Raw genomic sequence first — 14,753 nt, forward strand, 5'->3', positions numbered from 1 at the left:
GTGGTGGTGGTGGTGGTGTGTGTGTGTGATGTGTGTGATATTGTGTGTGTGGTGGAGTGTGTGTTCATATCCAGCAGCAATATGAAAGCTGTGTGTTAGGCGGGACAGGGAGGAAGAGCGTTTCCCTGGCTCTCAGCACTAGGGCCTGAGCAGTTTGGCTGCATGGCGGTGGTGGGAAGTGGGATGAAGGGTGGTGCTGCCCTTCATTCTCTCTTCATGAGAGAGAATGAGCCTGCTCTGGCCATTGTCTTCTTTGTTGCTCTCCCAGTCCTGGGGTCCTCACCAGCACACCTCCCCTTAAGAAGTATAGAGAAATGGGTCTGTGCCATTGGAGATGGGACAGCACTATTGTTTCATTTCTCTACGTGTGGAGCAGGTGGGGTAGAGCTGAATCTGCTGTAGGAAGTGGTATTTCCCACAAGGTCTGGCCCCAAAAAGATGGACATCAGAAGTTGGATGGGTGGGTGGTTGGGTGGATGGGAGGCTGATTACCCCTGGAGTTACTCCCTTGGGTGGGGGAAGGGGCTGTTCCAGACTTGGCACTTTGTCCACACAGGGAGGCTGTGGGAGCACTCAAGGGGAGCCCACTTTAATTGTGCCCATTTAAATCCATAAAATAATAACACAGGAAGTCAGGTATTTGGTCCCAGGTTTTTTTTTAACTGATCTGATCTCCCAAGAGATAAGAATTTGAATTAATAAATACACATTTTCTCTTTTGCACATATACCAAAGGCTAAAGCAAACAGCAGTTAAGAAACATTGGAAGGGCCCTATGGTTTTGCTCAGTGGATAGAGCATCAGCCTGTGGACTGAAGGGTCCCAGGTTCGATTCCCAGTCAGGATATTCCCTGGGGTGTGCAGGAGGCAGCCAATCAATGATTCTCTCTCATCATTGATGTTTCTATCTCTCTCTCCCTCTCCCTCCCTCTCTGGAATCAATAAAATATATATATATATATTTTAAAAAGAAACATTGGAAGGCCAATGGACTTTGATATTCAGCAGGGCTGAATCCTGCTGTGATTGCAATGGCTCGATTTCCCGACCTGATAATCTTTACATTGTTTACCAAACTTTACTTTTGATCTGCCTATATGCATTGCTAAAGGGCAAATGTGTATTCAAGTAAATAAAAAGTGGACCAGGCCAGAACTCAGGGTGCCTCTACAAGAAAGAGGTTTCCACCTGGCCCCCCCATGCCTGCCAAATTCTTATTTCTTGCATAGCATTTTGATTTGTGCATCAGCCCCTCCTTCAGATCCTGAACATAGCTGTGTAGGTCGCAGCACACATATTTCAAACTGGGTGAAAATTACACTTGGCTTTTTATTAATGGAGATGAGAGCAAGCCCTACTGAGAGGGGATCAGTGATATGAGGGTGTGTAGCACCATAAGGTGGGGAATGGCAATCCGTACCCTTTACACCTACAAAATCCATTTACATCCCTTAGCGCCATGCAGAGCTGCGGAAGCCCAGCGAAGCCCTGGGAGAGCTCCATGCAGCCTGTGAGTGAACCACGTAGTGCCCAGGAGAGACCAACCCAACAGCCTGGGGAGCCAGGCACGGCACCGGGAAGAGTCCCACACAGCACCTGTGAGAAGACCCAGCTGTGCCTGCAGGAGCCCCAGACAACACCCTGGGGAGCTCAGAGCAGCACCTGCCAGAGCCTCACCCAACACCATGGGGAGTCTGCTGGGGCACTTGAGGCAGCCCCAAGCATTGCCTGGAAGACCCCCAAGCAGAGCCTGCAGGGGTCCCACACCGCATTGTGGGAAACCACCATCATTGGCAGCCAGAGCTCCGCCCAACACCTTCAAGAGCTTGGTAGAGGGACTGGGGGAGCCCCAAGCATTGCCTGGGACATCTCCAAGCAGAGCCTGCAGGGGTCCCACACCACATTGTGGGAAACCACCATCATTGGCAGCCAGAGCTCCACCCAACACCTTCGAGAGCTTGGTAAAGGGACTGGGGGAGCCCCAAGCATTGCCCGGGACATCTCCAAGCAGAGCCTGCAGAGGTCCTACACCACATCCTGCGAAACCACCATCATTGGCAGCCAGAGCTCCACCCAACACCTTCGAGAGCTTGGTAGAGGGACTGAGGGAGCCCGAAGCAACACTTGGGAGCGCTCTGGGCTTCAGTCACTGCTTTCATTTTTGTGTCCTAAGAAGCTGGGGGTAAGTGTATGCCTGGTGCTCATAGTTTTGGCAGATGCCATCTTGCTCTCCTCTGCCGTCTGACCAAGGGTGCCTGTGACAGTTGCAAAGACGGCTAACTCTGCCATCAGGCTTTGTTCCAACTGGATTCCCTTGTAGATTTGGTTCAGATGTAATTGCAGATTCATTTGCTCACCACTGTGGGTAATTTTCCGATTTCATGGTGAGAACCTTTTCCGTGTGCTTTCACTCTCACACGTTAGGAGCTTCCAGTTTGCTCTCACACTTTTGTGATGCTTTGGCTGCATCTATTTTAAGTTCCAGAGATTCTCAGAACTTGTAGACTTGCTCTGTATTAAATTGTATAAAATCTGCATCCAGTTACAACTTTGACGTATCCATCTATTATAGATAATCTTCCTTCCTTCCTTCCTTCCTTCCTTCCTTTCTTTCTTTCTTTCTTTCTTTCTTTCTTTCTTTCTTTCTTTCTTTCTTTCTTTCTTTCTTTATTTCTTCCTTTCTTTCTTTCTTTCTTCTTTCTTTTTAATATTCCTCTCTGGACTTTGATTGTTAGCTATGCTTTTTACCGTTTTTTTTGTTTGTTTGTTTTTATTTTGTTTTTGTTTTTTTAATATATTTTATTGAGTTTTTACAGAGAGGAAAGGAGAGAGATAGAGAGCCAGAAACATCGATGAGAGAGAAACATCGACAAGCTGCCTCCTGCACACTCCCCACTGGGGATGTGCCCACAACCTAGGCACATGCCCCTGACCGGAATCAAACCTGGGACCCCTCAGTCCGCAGGCCAACGCTCCATCCACTGAGCCAAACCAGTTTTGGTACTTTTTACTGTTAGTTATTTCTTATATCAGCATGATAGTTTTATTTTCAAATCTTATTTTTATACTGATACTAGAGGCCCGGTGCATGAAATTCATGCACTCGGGGGTGGGGGTTCCCCTCAGACCAGCCTGCGTCCTCTCACAGTCCAGAAGTCCTTGGGGGGTGTCCTGCCACCGCCACTGCGCTTGCCAGCCATGAGCCTGGCTTCTAGCTGAGCGTCGCTCCCTCTGTGGGAGCACATTGACCACCCAGGGCCATCTCCTGCATTGAATGTCTGCCCCCTGGTGGTCAGTGAGCATCATAGTAACCTGTCGTTCCACCGTTTGGTTGATTTGCATATTAGCCTATTATTATATAAGACTAGAGGCCCAGTGCAGAAGAAATTTGTGCACTTGAGGGGGTCCCTCAGCCCGGCCTATGCCCTCTTGCAGTCTGGGACCCCTCGGAGGATGTCCACCTGCTGGCTTAGGCCTGCTCCCTGGGGGATCGGGCCCAAGCTGGCAGTCAGACATCCCTCTGGCAGCCCAGCAGCCCTCGGGGGATGTCCACTTAACAGCAGGGAACAGACCTAAGCTGCAGCCAGACATCCTTAGTGCTTCTGAGGAGGCAGGAGAGGCTCCCGCCACCACCGCTATGCTGGCTGCCATCAGCCTGGCTTGTGGCTGAGCAGAGCTCCCCCTGTGGGAGTGCACTGACCACCAGGAGACAGCTCCTGCATTGAGCATCTGCCCCCTGGTGGTCAGTGTGTGTCATAGTGAACAGTCATTCCCAGTCTTTCTGCTGTTAGGGTGAGTTTGCATATTACCCTTTTATTATATAGGATAGAGGCCTGGTGCACGGGTGGGGGCCGGCTGGTTTGCCCTAAAGGGTGTCCCGGATCAGGGTGGGGGTGTGCTGGGATGCCTGGCCAGCCTGGGTGAGTGGCTGATGGCTGTTTGCAGGCTGGTCAAGCCACCCCCAGTGGGGACCCTCACCCCATGGGGGTTTGGCCAGCCTGGGTGAGGGGCTGATGGCTGTTTTGAGGCTGGCCACATCCCCTTCAGGGTAGGGGTCACGCTGGGGTGCCTGGCCAGCCTGGGTGAGGGGATGAGGGCCTTTTTTAGGCTGTCCAAACCCTCTTCTGGGTGAGGGTCCCCACTGGGGTGCCTGGCCAGCCTGTGTGAGGGGCTGATGGCTGTTTTCAGACTGACCAAGCCCCCCAGCGACCAAAGCTCCCAGCCTTTCCTTTTTTTGTTTTTTTTTTTAATTTGCTCCAGCTCCATTGCCATGGCGACTGGAAGCAGGTATCTGGGGTTTATTTACCTTCTATAATTGAAACATTGTTGCCTTGAGAGGAGGCAGTAGCCGGCCAGGAAGCTTGGCTCCCTCCATCATTGGGGTAACCAAGCCCCCTGCTCACTCCAGCTCTGTGGCTGCTGGCTGCCATCTTGGTTGGATTAATTTGCATATACTTGCTCTGATTGGTTGGTGGGCATGGCTTAAGGCATAGTGAATGTATGGTCAATTTGCATGTTTGTCTATTATTAGGTAAGATTACCTCTGTGTTTTGCCCAAGCGCCATCCCCAGGTATTTTGCCCTGTTTATATAAGTGATATTCTCTCATGTGTCCCTGAGATTGTCATGAAATCCAAGTAAACTTGGGGCAACTATGGCCACATGTCCATCTGCTGTCACACCAGAAAACCACAGTGGATGACCAAAAGCAGTGGACAGCAGCCAAAATGTGCTTGGGGGAAAATTCCCAAGGGAATTCCCAACTAATAAGAAGGCATCTGAGAATATTTCCTACTATCAACTATATTTTCTGTATGCTTTATTCTGAAGGGACAATGAAGTTCTCTGCATGAGGCATAATGTGGCAGAGTTTTCTGAAAGTCCACTTGTAGCAGCTGTGAAATAAAACTCACCTCCGCCCCACACCTCAAATGCTCCGCAGTCCCTCTGACTCCCAGTCCTTTCCTTTCCCACCGGCTCCTGCCCCCCTGACTGGGCAGAAGGGGCCATGGTTCTCTCCCACCCTCTCTACCTGGGCGGTACCGGATGCCCAGAGGTCACAGGCCTTCCCTGTCCCTGTACAAGAAATAACACAGAACTCTCTGCAAAACCGGTGTCTGGTTCTGTTTTAGAGGGGAACTTGCAGGAAGAATTCTGAGGGAGGAAATCTATAGAATAAAAGATCACCTCATCACACCAGCAGTTATCTATTCCCGCATTGCCTCATTGCCCCCAGGAATGAGGGCCTGGTGTTGACACAGGTTTTCATCTCACACTGATGGGTCTCCTGATGAGTCCAGGCACCTCTATGAACAAGACCCGGACTTGTTTATAAAGCCACTCCTATATGATGGCCTGGGCCATGCTCCTGACCTGACCCAAGCTATCTGCATCACTGTAGGCTGTTCCCTGGCCACGAGGGCCTGGGAGGGCCCACACCAGGGTGCTGGTGGGTGGGTGCCCCTTCGTTTCCTGAGCCCTGTGGGCCACATTCCCTCTAAGAGCTGTTGGCCACAGCTGCGTCGTGGCTGCCTGGATGGCTCCGCAGGAATGCCTTGCCTTGGATTCCCCTGTTCAGGGTCCTCTGCTGGCCCTGCCCCCTCTGCTATCACCAGTGGTCCCAGGAGAGGAGGGTGGTGGCTTCCCGCCCCTGGGGTGTCCCTGGCCACGCCTGGCTGTGGGAAGGAGGCCCGTGGCCTGCCAGGCTCCCCTTTTTCCTCTTGCAGATGGACTGCTGTGGCAGGAGCCAGAGAAGGGTCCTCCCAGAACCCGCAAGCAGGGCGCAGGAGACATTGCCGCCTCGCCTGTCCAGAGTGAACGGCTGGTCGAAGCCCCTCCACGGATACCAGGCAGTATCCTGGGCCATGTTTCTGACCTTGGCCTTAGCCATGTTTGGCATTTTTATTCCCATGCTGCCTGGCATGTGGAAGTACATTGCCTATGGAGTATCCTTTTACTGGGCATCACCTGCCTGTTGTGTAGAGTGGGGAGGGGTTAGAAATCACAGGCCCTTTCCCCTGGAGGACTCACCTCTTTGTACCCAAGGGAACATAGCAGTTTGAAAAAGGCTTGGGAAGTTGGCCGCTGGCAGCACTGCAGAGCTGACTGGGCAGCCCAGGACTGGTGCCCCTGGCACCTCCACTTTCAGGCTGAGGGTCCGATGCCAGGGTCCAGCCCCAGCAGTCCAGGGGTTCCCAAAGAGTGGAGGGGATGCTGCCCTCACACTCCCTGGCAGTGGTCTGGTGTGTGAGCAGAGCATAGTCATAGGACCAAAGGCCTTGGGCCACACAGCTCAGTCCCAGCCTCACCTGCTCCCAGAGAAGATGCCCCGCAGCCACCTGGCCAACCTCCTGTCCGTTCCCCAATAAGGCTGGCTGCCCTCTCCCACGACCTTCAGAGTGCAGCTTGGTGCCCACCTGGGCACACAGGCCTTTCCCTTGGTGAAGCTCATGGGACCCACACCCTTAGAAATGTACCTGTTCGCCCCTTGCAGGACCGTGGCCCAATTTGAAAGCCTCCTTCCAGCACGTCTGCTTTGTCCTTCCTGGAGGGAGAAATGAGGGGTGGGAGAGGCTGTCCTCGGTCCCTGCCACTAGCTGTGCCCACAGCTCTGGTCAGGCGCCAGGGCCTGGACACCTTGTGCTGTGCTGTGTGGGGCCTGGGCTCAGTTACTCCTTGACACACTTCCCACAGGTGAGCGGCGGGATGTTGTTGTTCCATGTCATAGTGTACCTCGTGTGTGTCTCCATCGACCCGGGAGAGGATAGCGTGAGGAAGAAGATTTACAGTGAACCAGTGCCCACGTTCGACAGATCCAAGCAACACCATGTTATAGAAGATCTGTATTGCTGCCTATGTGGGGTCACCGTGTGAGTGCTGGGGCGTAAGGCCAGGCTGCACCATGGCCGGCACCCACTGGGTGGACTGCCAGGTTTAACGCTGTAGCCCCTCATGAAGGGCAGTGCCATGCTGCTTCCCCGAAGAAGCAGGGGCTGTTTACATGCAGCAGGCTGGTGCTGTGACCTCTGACACACACCGCCTCCCCGGCCCCTTGCAGATCTAAAAGCCAGAGAGCACTGTCTTTCTTGGGCTTTCTCAGATGAGCCCCCGCCCCAGTGGTTCACAGGGCTGGTCAGGTACCTGGGTCTCCCGTGGCCTGGGAACTTAAGTGGCCAGCCTGGTAGTGGGGCCCACGGCTCAGGGCAGAGCCTAGCCCGGGCCCCAGGCCTCAAACCCTGGCACCACGTGGCAGGCGTGGCCGAGCGGAGCCGCCCCACCACTTGGACACAGGTTCACGCTGACTGGGGCTGCTGCTGCCTGATCCCTCCCCCTATTGGCTGAGGGGCCTCTGACCCCATTCTTCACCTGCACAGGTTGCTGACAAGCTGGTTCTCCCAAACGTTTCCTTTCAGGAGCGAGAAAGCTAAACATTGCCGGGCCTGCAACAAATGCATCGCTGGCTTTGACCATCACTGCAAATGGCTCAACAACTGTATTGGGAGCAGGAATTACTGGTGAGGGAGCTGGCAGGTAGGGGAGGGTCATGGGGGGCCCTGAAGTAGGGTTTGCGGGCTGGAGGCCTCGTGGTTAGAGTGGGGGGTCATGGGCAGAGGGGGCTGTGTGCCATTGTTCGGTACAATGGAGCTCAGGGTCCCTCCTGTCTCCCTGTCTGGTTCTGAAACGTGTTTGGATGGAGCCGACCCTGAACATGCCATGTGGAGTCCATCCTCACAGCATATATCGCTGGAGACCCTTGTTAGCCTTGGAGAGGAGCAGTCCCTTCCACAGGGCACGGACTAGGCTGGAGAGTTTTAACCTGCTGGTCTGGGTCCCTTCGCTTTCTGTCCATTGAGCTGTCAGGCCCTAAGCACAGAGGTTGTATGCAAGGCGTCCTGGCTGGGAGGAAGCCCTGTCCTGAATAAGGGGGAGCAGGGAAAAGCAGACTGGCCCTTGGGCTGGAGGCTGGGGACACCATGGAATCTTGCACCAAGTTCTAGGTGGGCCAGGCCGCTTGGGAAGGTAACACCCCATTTCTGTGAGTCGGTTTACTTTGTGAGCTGAGGGTGGTCCCCCTTTGGCAACCCCTGGTGGAGATTAAATGAGGTCACCACCTATATGTTGTAAGTCAACATAACACTGTAGGTGTGATCAGTGGTAGTGAATTAGTGGTATCATCTAGAGAGCTGGAGAGATGCTCAAAAAACAGAGCTAGAGACAGAAGAGCTGCGCTCTACCAGGCAATCAGAGCAGCATTCAAGGTCAGGCACGTGCCCTATGCTGCCTGGGCAATGGGCTAGTGCTGGTCACTGTGCTTCAGGGCAGCTGTCCCAGCTCTGAGCCATGTCTGCTTTTCCCACAGGTGGTTCTTCAGCTCCTTAGCATCCGCATCGGCCTGGCTGCTGTGCTTTCTTTCCATCTTGTTATATATTGCTATCCAGCATCAGGTCGACCCAGGTGTGCTCCGCACGGATCCCCACTACCAAAGTACGTGCTGCTGCTCTGGTAGCTTCCCCTCAGGTTTCCTCTGTCTTAGCCCACCCTCCCGTCTGGAATGAGTCCCATCTTCGCTGCTCCGCCCACGCAAGCCTTCAAGACTTTTCTCGCACTTCATGTTTGGGAGCAGTGTGGCTGTGAGCGGCTCTGGGGACCATGCCCTAGAAATGCCCCCACCCCGTGGCGGCTGCAGCCTGCCAGGGCTGTGTGAGAGTGGCTGGTGCAGAATGGCCAGGGCCTGGCCAGGCTGCAGGCCTGCAGGACAGGGTGGGTGTGGGGGTCAGGCACAGGGGTCAGGCTCTGTGACCTAGACATAGTTACCCTCCCTCAGCCTCACCTTCTGGACCCATCAGGAGGAATCATAACAGCCACTGCAGACAGCGGGGGCTACAAGGGCACTTAGGTAAAGGCAGGACACACACCTGAGTAAGGAGCAAGGGCTCACCTGGCTAGGCAGGTGCTCACTTGGTTGGGGAGGAAGAGTTCTCCTGGGCTGGGAGATACTCACCTGGACAGGAAGGTGGTCACCTGCTTTAGGCTGGTATTCCCTCCCCCACCCTCCCTACCCCACGCCAAGCTCTGTCCGTGGTGCTCCCCTGAGGAGAGGTGCTACCATGTCAGTAGGCGCTGAATGCCTGTGTCTGTCTTCTCTCCATAGACATCAACAGTCAGAACACTTGGCTTCTGTTCCTGCCATATTTCCACCTAAAGGCAAAGACCCCAGTGGTTGTGATAATTGCGATGTTGGTGCTGGTGTTGAACCTCATCAGCCTCCTGATGATCGGGCAACTGTTCATCTTCCATCTTTACCTAAGTACGCCCCCCCTCCTCCCCCCAGCCCCGGTCCAGGTTGGCCAGTCCTTTCCCCTCATGTTCATATGTGACCTGAGGCAGGTGGCCGCTCCACTGGCCAGAAACAAGCTCCGTGTCCAAAAGGCAAACCATGAACTGAGAGGCAGCAGGGCCAATCCTGTTCCAAGAACTGCAGAAAACACGAAAGATTAAAAAGTATAGATTAACGTGTTCAGAGAGATAAGTAGGGTCTAAGTCAGGACCAGGACCCCATGGAAATAGAACGGGGGCCTGAGGAAAGTGCTCATTAAAATCCTAACAAGGAAAACACCCCACTCAGTGACAGACATGGTGTCCACTAGCCAGACAAGCTGCAGGAGAACTGGTGGTTTCCTCCTGTCCACAAGGTGGCGGCACAGGGCCCCTGGCAGCTGCATCAATGTCCTTGAATAGGCGAGGGCGGGGCTGCCCCTGCCTGTGCAGCCTTTCTTTGGAAGTCAGGAGGGGGTGGACAGGAAGACACCCTGAGAGGGGAGACGCATAGTGAGTTCAGGATTGAACATGTCTACTTTGGGGCATTTGGACACCAAAGAATAAGTTTCCAGGTAACGTTGGGATATTCCTTCTAGGAAAACTAGCCTGAAATGCAGCCTCTTCAAAGCACACGTGTATTGCCTCACAGTGCCTGTGGGTCGGGTCCAGCACAGCTCAGCTGGCCCTCTGGCCGGGGTCTTTCCTGAGGCTTCAGTCCAGGCCCTGGCTGGGCCTGTGGTCTCACCTCGCCGGGGAGGCCCACTCCGGGCGCATCACCAGGCTGTTGGAGGGTCAGTCCTCAGGAGTCTTGGGCAGGTGGCCCCTCCCATTCCTTGCCACATGCATCTTCAACATGACCAGCAAATCATAACTCAGCTGCTGAGCAAATGAGAGGACAAGAGGGGGCAGCAAGGCGGAAGCCAGCCTCCCTCGCCCAGGCGTCAGGTGGTCCCACTGCCTTTCTGCAAGTCACTGGAAGCACTCCGCACTCCAGAGGAGGGAGTCCACCAGGCACCAACACGCCGCAGGGGGCACTGCAGGCGGCCACACGACACGGGAGGCTTGGGACAGGGGCATCCTGATGAGTCCTCAGAACGGCAGTGGGAGAGACACTGAGGGTGAGATCTGCTGGGAAGACGCAGGACGTGGAAAGTGCCCACTGAGGACGGAGGAGAAAAGCCACAGTCGTGGGACATGGATCAGAGAGCATCCTGGGTGAAATTAAGGAAGAGCAGGATTCTAGAAATCGCCCCGAGCTGATGTTGGAGGAGAAACTGGTGGACGTCCTTTTAAAGCATGTACTTTGCACTCAGGCCTCAAAGTTCCTCGCCTGTGAGGTTTCAAGTTCTGTGCTGTGCCTCCCCTACTTCATCATCCTGTCAGGGTTCAATGTTTTACATAAAATGTACTCAGAATAAGTGTGAGCTCTGGGAGACACAGAGGACATGCACACAAGCTGATTTTGTTGGTATTTGTGCAAACCCACCAGAATATACCCAAGTGCAAGTTTCTATCCTCCGGCTGTTTCCCAGGTTGGGAGGGAAGGAGGAAGAATGCGGGAGGAGCCAGGTGGAGTGGATCAGGACAGATAAGTCAGGTCCAAACACAACAAAAGCAACAGCACTTGTTGAGACTGCTCAGGGCAGGGCATGAGGCTCTGCTCCGTGGAGCTCCCTGCACCTGGGCGAGCACCCCAAGGGGGCCTGCTCCTGCCACAGCTGGAGCCAGAGCATCGGCTTAATAACTAGTGTGCTGGGCAGGCACTACTCACAGGGCCATATTTACTTTATGGGCTGTGAGGCAGGCAGGGCAGCCCCTCCAGGGACCAGGGGAGGGGGACAGCGGCTCAGGAGAGTGTGAGGAGCTGCTGGCTGCTGCCTTAAGGCCAGGTGGGCTGTGCAGTAGCCGTCTGTCCAGCAGCTCCCCCCTAACTTGATGAGGACTTGACACCCCAGGGTGCAGCTCAGGGGAGCTGGGTAGGTGCCTACAGTGGATGATGATGGTTCCTAACTGACCTTTTCCTCTTTTCTCCTTTTTAGTATCAAATGGGATGAGCACTTACAATTTTTGGAATGGAAGCCACAGACGTAGCTCAGGTGCCTCATCAAGGAACAAAATTCCATCACTTCGTATACAAATATGGCCAGAGGTATGGATGTGCCCTTGTTTCATCATTCCTGTTTAGTCAGGTCTGGGACAAGGCCCAAGATCACCCTGTGGCTAGTACCACTTAGTCACAGTTCTTGGCTTCTGTGTGGGCATTGTCCTATGTGTGTGTAAGTGTGTGTGATGTGTGTGTGATGTGTGTGTGATGTGCATCTGAGTGTGAGTGTGTGTGGTAACATGTTTGTGTTACATCATTTCTATACTCACTCTGCATGGGATCCCGCCAGCAGGGCTGACTCTGGTAGGTCCATGTCTTGAGCTGCTGCTCATCACACACTAAAACACTTGCCCCTCAAAAGTCACCATTCAGAAAATGAAAATAGAAGCCACAGACACAAACAAAATACTTACAAATGATATACTTGTAACCAGAATACATAAGGAACTTTCAAAACTCAATGATGAGAATAATGACCAAGTTTTTTAAATGGGGAAAACAACTGTTTACTAAGGTGGACACATGTGAACATGCCCAACCTTGCCCCGCCGGGTGTCTCATTGGGTTGGAGCATCAGCCCGTGCATGGAAAGGTTGTGGGTTTCGTCTCCAGTTGGGCCATGTAAGGGAGGTAACAGGTCCATTTTTCTCACATTTCTCTCTCTCTCTCTCTCTCTCTCTCTCTCTCTCTCTCTCTCTCTCTCTCTCTTCCTTCCTCTCTCAAAAATCAGTAAGAATGTATCCTTAGGTGAGGATAAAAAAAAAAAGATCATTGGCCTCATTTGGCACTAGGGGGTACAGATGAATAGCAGAAAGTACCACTGCGGACTATGAGGCTAAAATCAAAAGGCCAGCAGTACCAAGTGTTGGTGGCGCTGAAGGGAAATTGGAAGTCTCCACATTGCTAGTGGGAAAGGAAAGCTTCACCACTTTGGAAAGCCGTTTGCCATTCTCTTAGAAACTGAAATAAGTATTTATCACATGAAGCAGCAATCCCATTCCCGGTTATTTACAAAAGGAAAGTGAAAAACACAGGTACTCAGGTCACCAGAGTTGGGAGGATGCGCACGTGCTGTCCCCTTTCCGTGGACCAGGAGCCTCTGAGGTGCCAGTACTCAAGATTGACTAAAAATTGACTGAATTTAGTGTAAGATAAGCTCAGTGTCAGCAACACTTTTTTAGTTTATGTATTTTCATTTATCTCCACAGTAACCAGATCACAACCCGGGTTCATCTGCACGGAGGTAAGTTATAATCTTACTAGAGTGATTTTTCCTGAAAATTAGCTGTTTTCCCTTTGTACACTGTCTTGCTTTAAAGAGTCTTCCCTACTGCAAGGTTAAACAAACACCCTCCATATTCTTGGCCAATTTTATAGTTTTCATTTGCTTTCCTTATATTTTGATTTCCAAGCCATTTTGAATTTATGTTTCATTCACTGATATAGGAGCTAAGGTTACTTTGTCACAACATAACTCTGGGTCATCTCGTGGCCTTCCCTCTCAAAGTGAATGGCCTCTTTCCTGACCCCCCATCCCCCCCCCCACCCCAGTTCCCAGGGACACCGGGCTCAGATCTTCCTCCAGAAGCTGAAGGACTCCATGTCCCACAGCAGCACATGCTGTTTCCATGGCAGCGCTTTCTTCAGCTACCTTGTAACATCTGGTAGGTGAATCCCCTCTTGAGATTTTGTCTTTTTGGTTTTTTTATTACTTTGACAATTCATTCACATGCTTATTTTTCCACAACAACTTTAAAATCCTTTTTGTGCAGTTGCCTGGATGGGTCCTTAATCCGAGCCCTGCAGGGAAACGGGAGACGCCATTCGCCCCACCAGTCCCATCGCCATCCCACCCCCGGAGCTCCTAGACCCGGTCCCGGTCCTGGCGCCCCTCTCAGCACTGCTCTCGGGTGTAGCTGTCAAGGGCCAGTTTCTGGACTTCTCAGCACTGCAAGCAGCGGAGCTGGAGATGTTGCCGGCTGGAGTTCTCTCCCCTCCACCTTCCTTCTTCTATTCTCCAGCCTCCTGCCGCAGCCCCCTGCCTGCCCCTCGCTTCAGGCGCGCCAGGATCTGCCAGCCCACGCAGATTTTTATGCTGCTGCTCTGCAGCCTGGTGGCCAGAGTGGCCTCCTCCCCTCAGGGGCTGCCAGCAGATGCTTCCACCCATGGTGGACTCCCAGCTGCCTGTGGTGAACTTTGGCTCCCTGCCACCACCTCCCCTTTCTCTGTTACCTGTGGGTCCTGCTCTGCAGCCCCCCGGTTTGGCTGTGCAGCCTCCACCGACTTCTGGGGTGCTGCCTTTACCTGCCAGGCCCTTCTCCGCTAGCTTGGGGCAAGCCGAGCTTCACCCAGTAGAACTAAAGTCGTTCCAGGATGATCGAAAACTGAGCAGCAACCTCAGGGGAGCCGGGGCATCATGTACTCCCCCAGCTGGAAGGTCTTCCTCTGGCCTCAGTTCCCATCCCAAAGCCCCACCCTCCACTCTAGCGATGCCTTCTGTGCCCAGCACATCGACCTTCACCAGCAGGCCTCCCCACCTGACTCCCTACACTGGATGCCGAAACCTTGGGAGCAGACAGGGCCACCTTCCTGAGAAGGGTCTTCCGACCGACCGGCAGAAGAGCCTGGGTCCCCAGGGGACAAGGAGCCTAGGTTGCCTCCACCCTGCTGAAGGAGTTCCCCTTGCCTGTACCCCCGCACCCCCGGCCTTTTATGTAAATTATCAATACATAAGGGGAAAAGGGATGGGTGGAAGGGGTTGTGGGGCTGGGGCCTCGCTTCCCCTCCTCCCTGCTCCCCTGGTCCCCATCCCTGGGGCCATTTGTTTAAAAAATATTAATAATAAAATAATTTTTAAAATTAAAAAAATAAAATCATTTTGTGCAGTTCCCAGAAACCTGGAATTTTAACTGGACTGACATTAAATACAGGCACACCTCGTTTTATTGCATGTCACCTTATCGTGGGAAACCATAAGCAGGGGAATCAGAGGAGGAGGAGGAGGCAGGCCCACGGTTGGCTTGGGTCTGAGGAGTTTCAAGTTGGAGCTTGACCCAAATCTCCTGAGAACATGCTGGTCTATTGAAAGGCCTCCCTCTAGGGTTTAGTAAGGGAGATTCACAAAGAAGAGGAGAAAATGGAGAGAGTCATTCAGGAAGTAAGACCACTCAGGGGCTGCTCCAGGAGCATGGCTTGCTGCCAGGTTTGCTCAGCTGCTCCCTCTGCTCTGGGAGCTCAAGGTTTTGGAATAGCTGGGACCCAAAGAGAATCTCTGCTCTGCGAGCGAAAGCTCATGGAGCGCTTCAGTTGTGCTGCTGCGATGGCTTAGGGAA

At 53.2% G+C, this 14,753-nt stretch overlaps 1 protein-coding gene across 1 annotated transcript; it reads left to right on the forward strand.

Annotated features, from left to right (window-relative positions):
* The first annotated feature begins 1,459 nt into the window (after window positions 1–1,459).
* Window positions 1,460–14,298, forward strand: LOC132229724 (probable palmitoyltransferase ZDHHC11B). The gene is made up of 10 exons (XM_059686216.1): window positions 1,460–2,182; window positions 5,726–5,944; window positions 6,693–6,868; window positions 7,412–7,513; window positions 8,359–8,483; window positions 9,151–9,306; window positions 11,357–11,466; window positions 12,630–12,664; window positions 12,973–13,085; window positions 13,194–14,298. Exons 1-8 carry the CDS (start codon window positions 1,460–1,462, stop codon window positions 12,630–12,632), a joined length of 1,614 nt encoding a protein of 537 aa, XP_059542199.1. The 3' UTR covers window positions 12,633–12,664; window positions 12,973–13,085; window positions 13,194–14,298.
* The last annotated feature ends 455 nt before the right edge of the window (window positions 14,299–14,753 follow it).

The sequence above is a fragment of the Myotis daubentonii genome, chromosome 3 (assembly GCF_963259705.1).
Source record: "Myotis daubentonii chromosome 3, mMyoDau2.1, whole genome shotgun sequence".
Taxonomy (NCBI): domain Eukaryota; kingdom Metazoa; phylum Chordata; class Mammalia; order Chiroptera; family Vespertilionidae; genus Myotis; species Myotis daubentonii.

Bases quoted from the DNA above. Each gene is read 5' to 3' on its own strand.
- LOC132229724 (XM_059686216.1), top strand. From the start codon at position 1,460: ATGCAGAGCTGCGGAAGCCCAGCGAAGCCCTGGGAGAGCTCCATGCAG. The intron at 2,183-5,725 runs GTAAGTGTATGC...TTCCTCTTGCAG, and splicing joins TGTGTCCTAAGAAGCTGGGG to ATGGACTGCTGTGGCAGGAG. The intron at 9,307-11,356 runs GTACGCCCCCCC...TCTCCTTTTTAG, and splicing joins CATCTTCCATCTTTACCTAA to TATCAAATGGGATGAGCACT.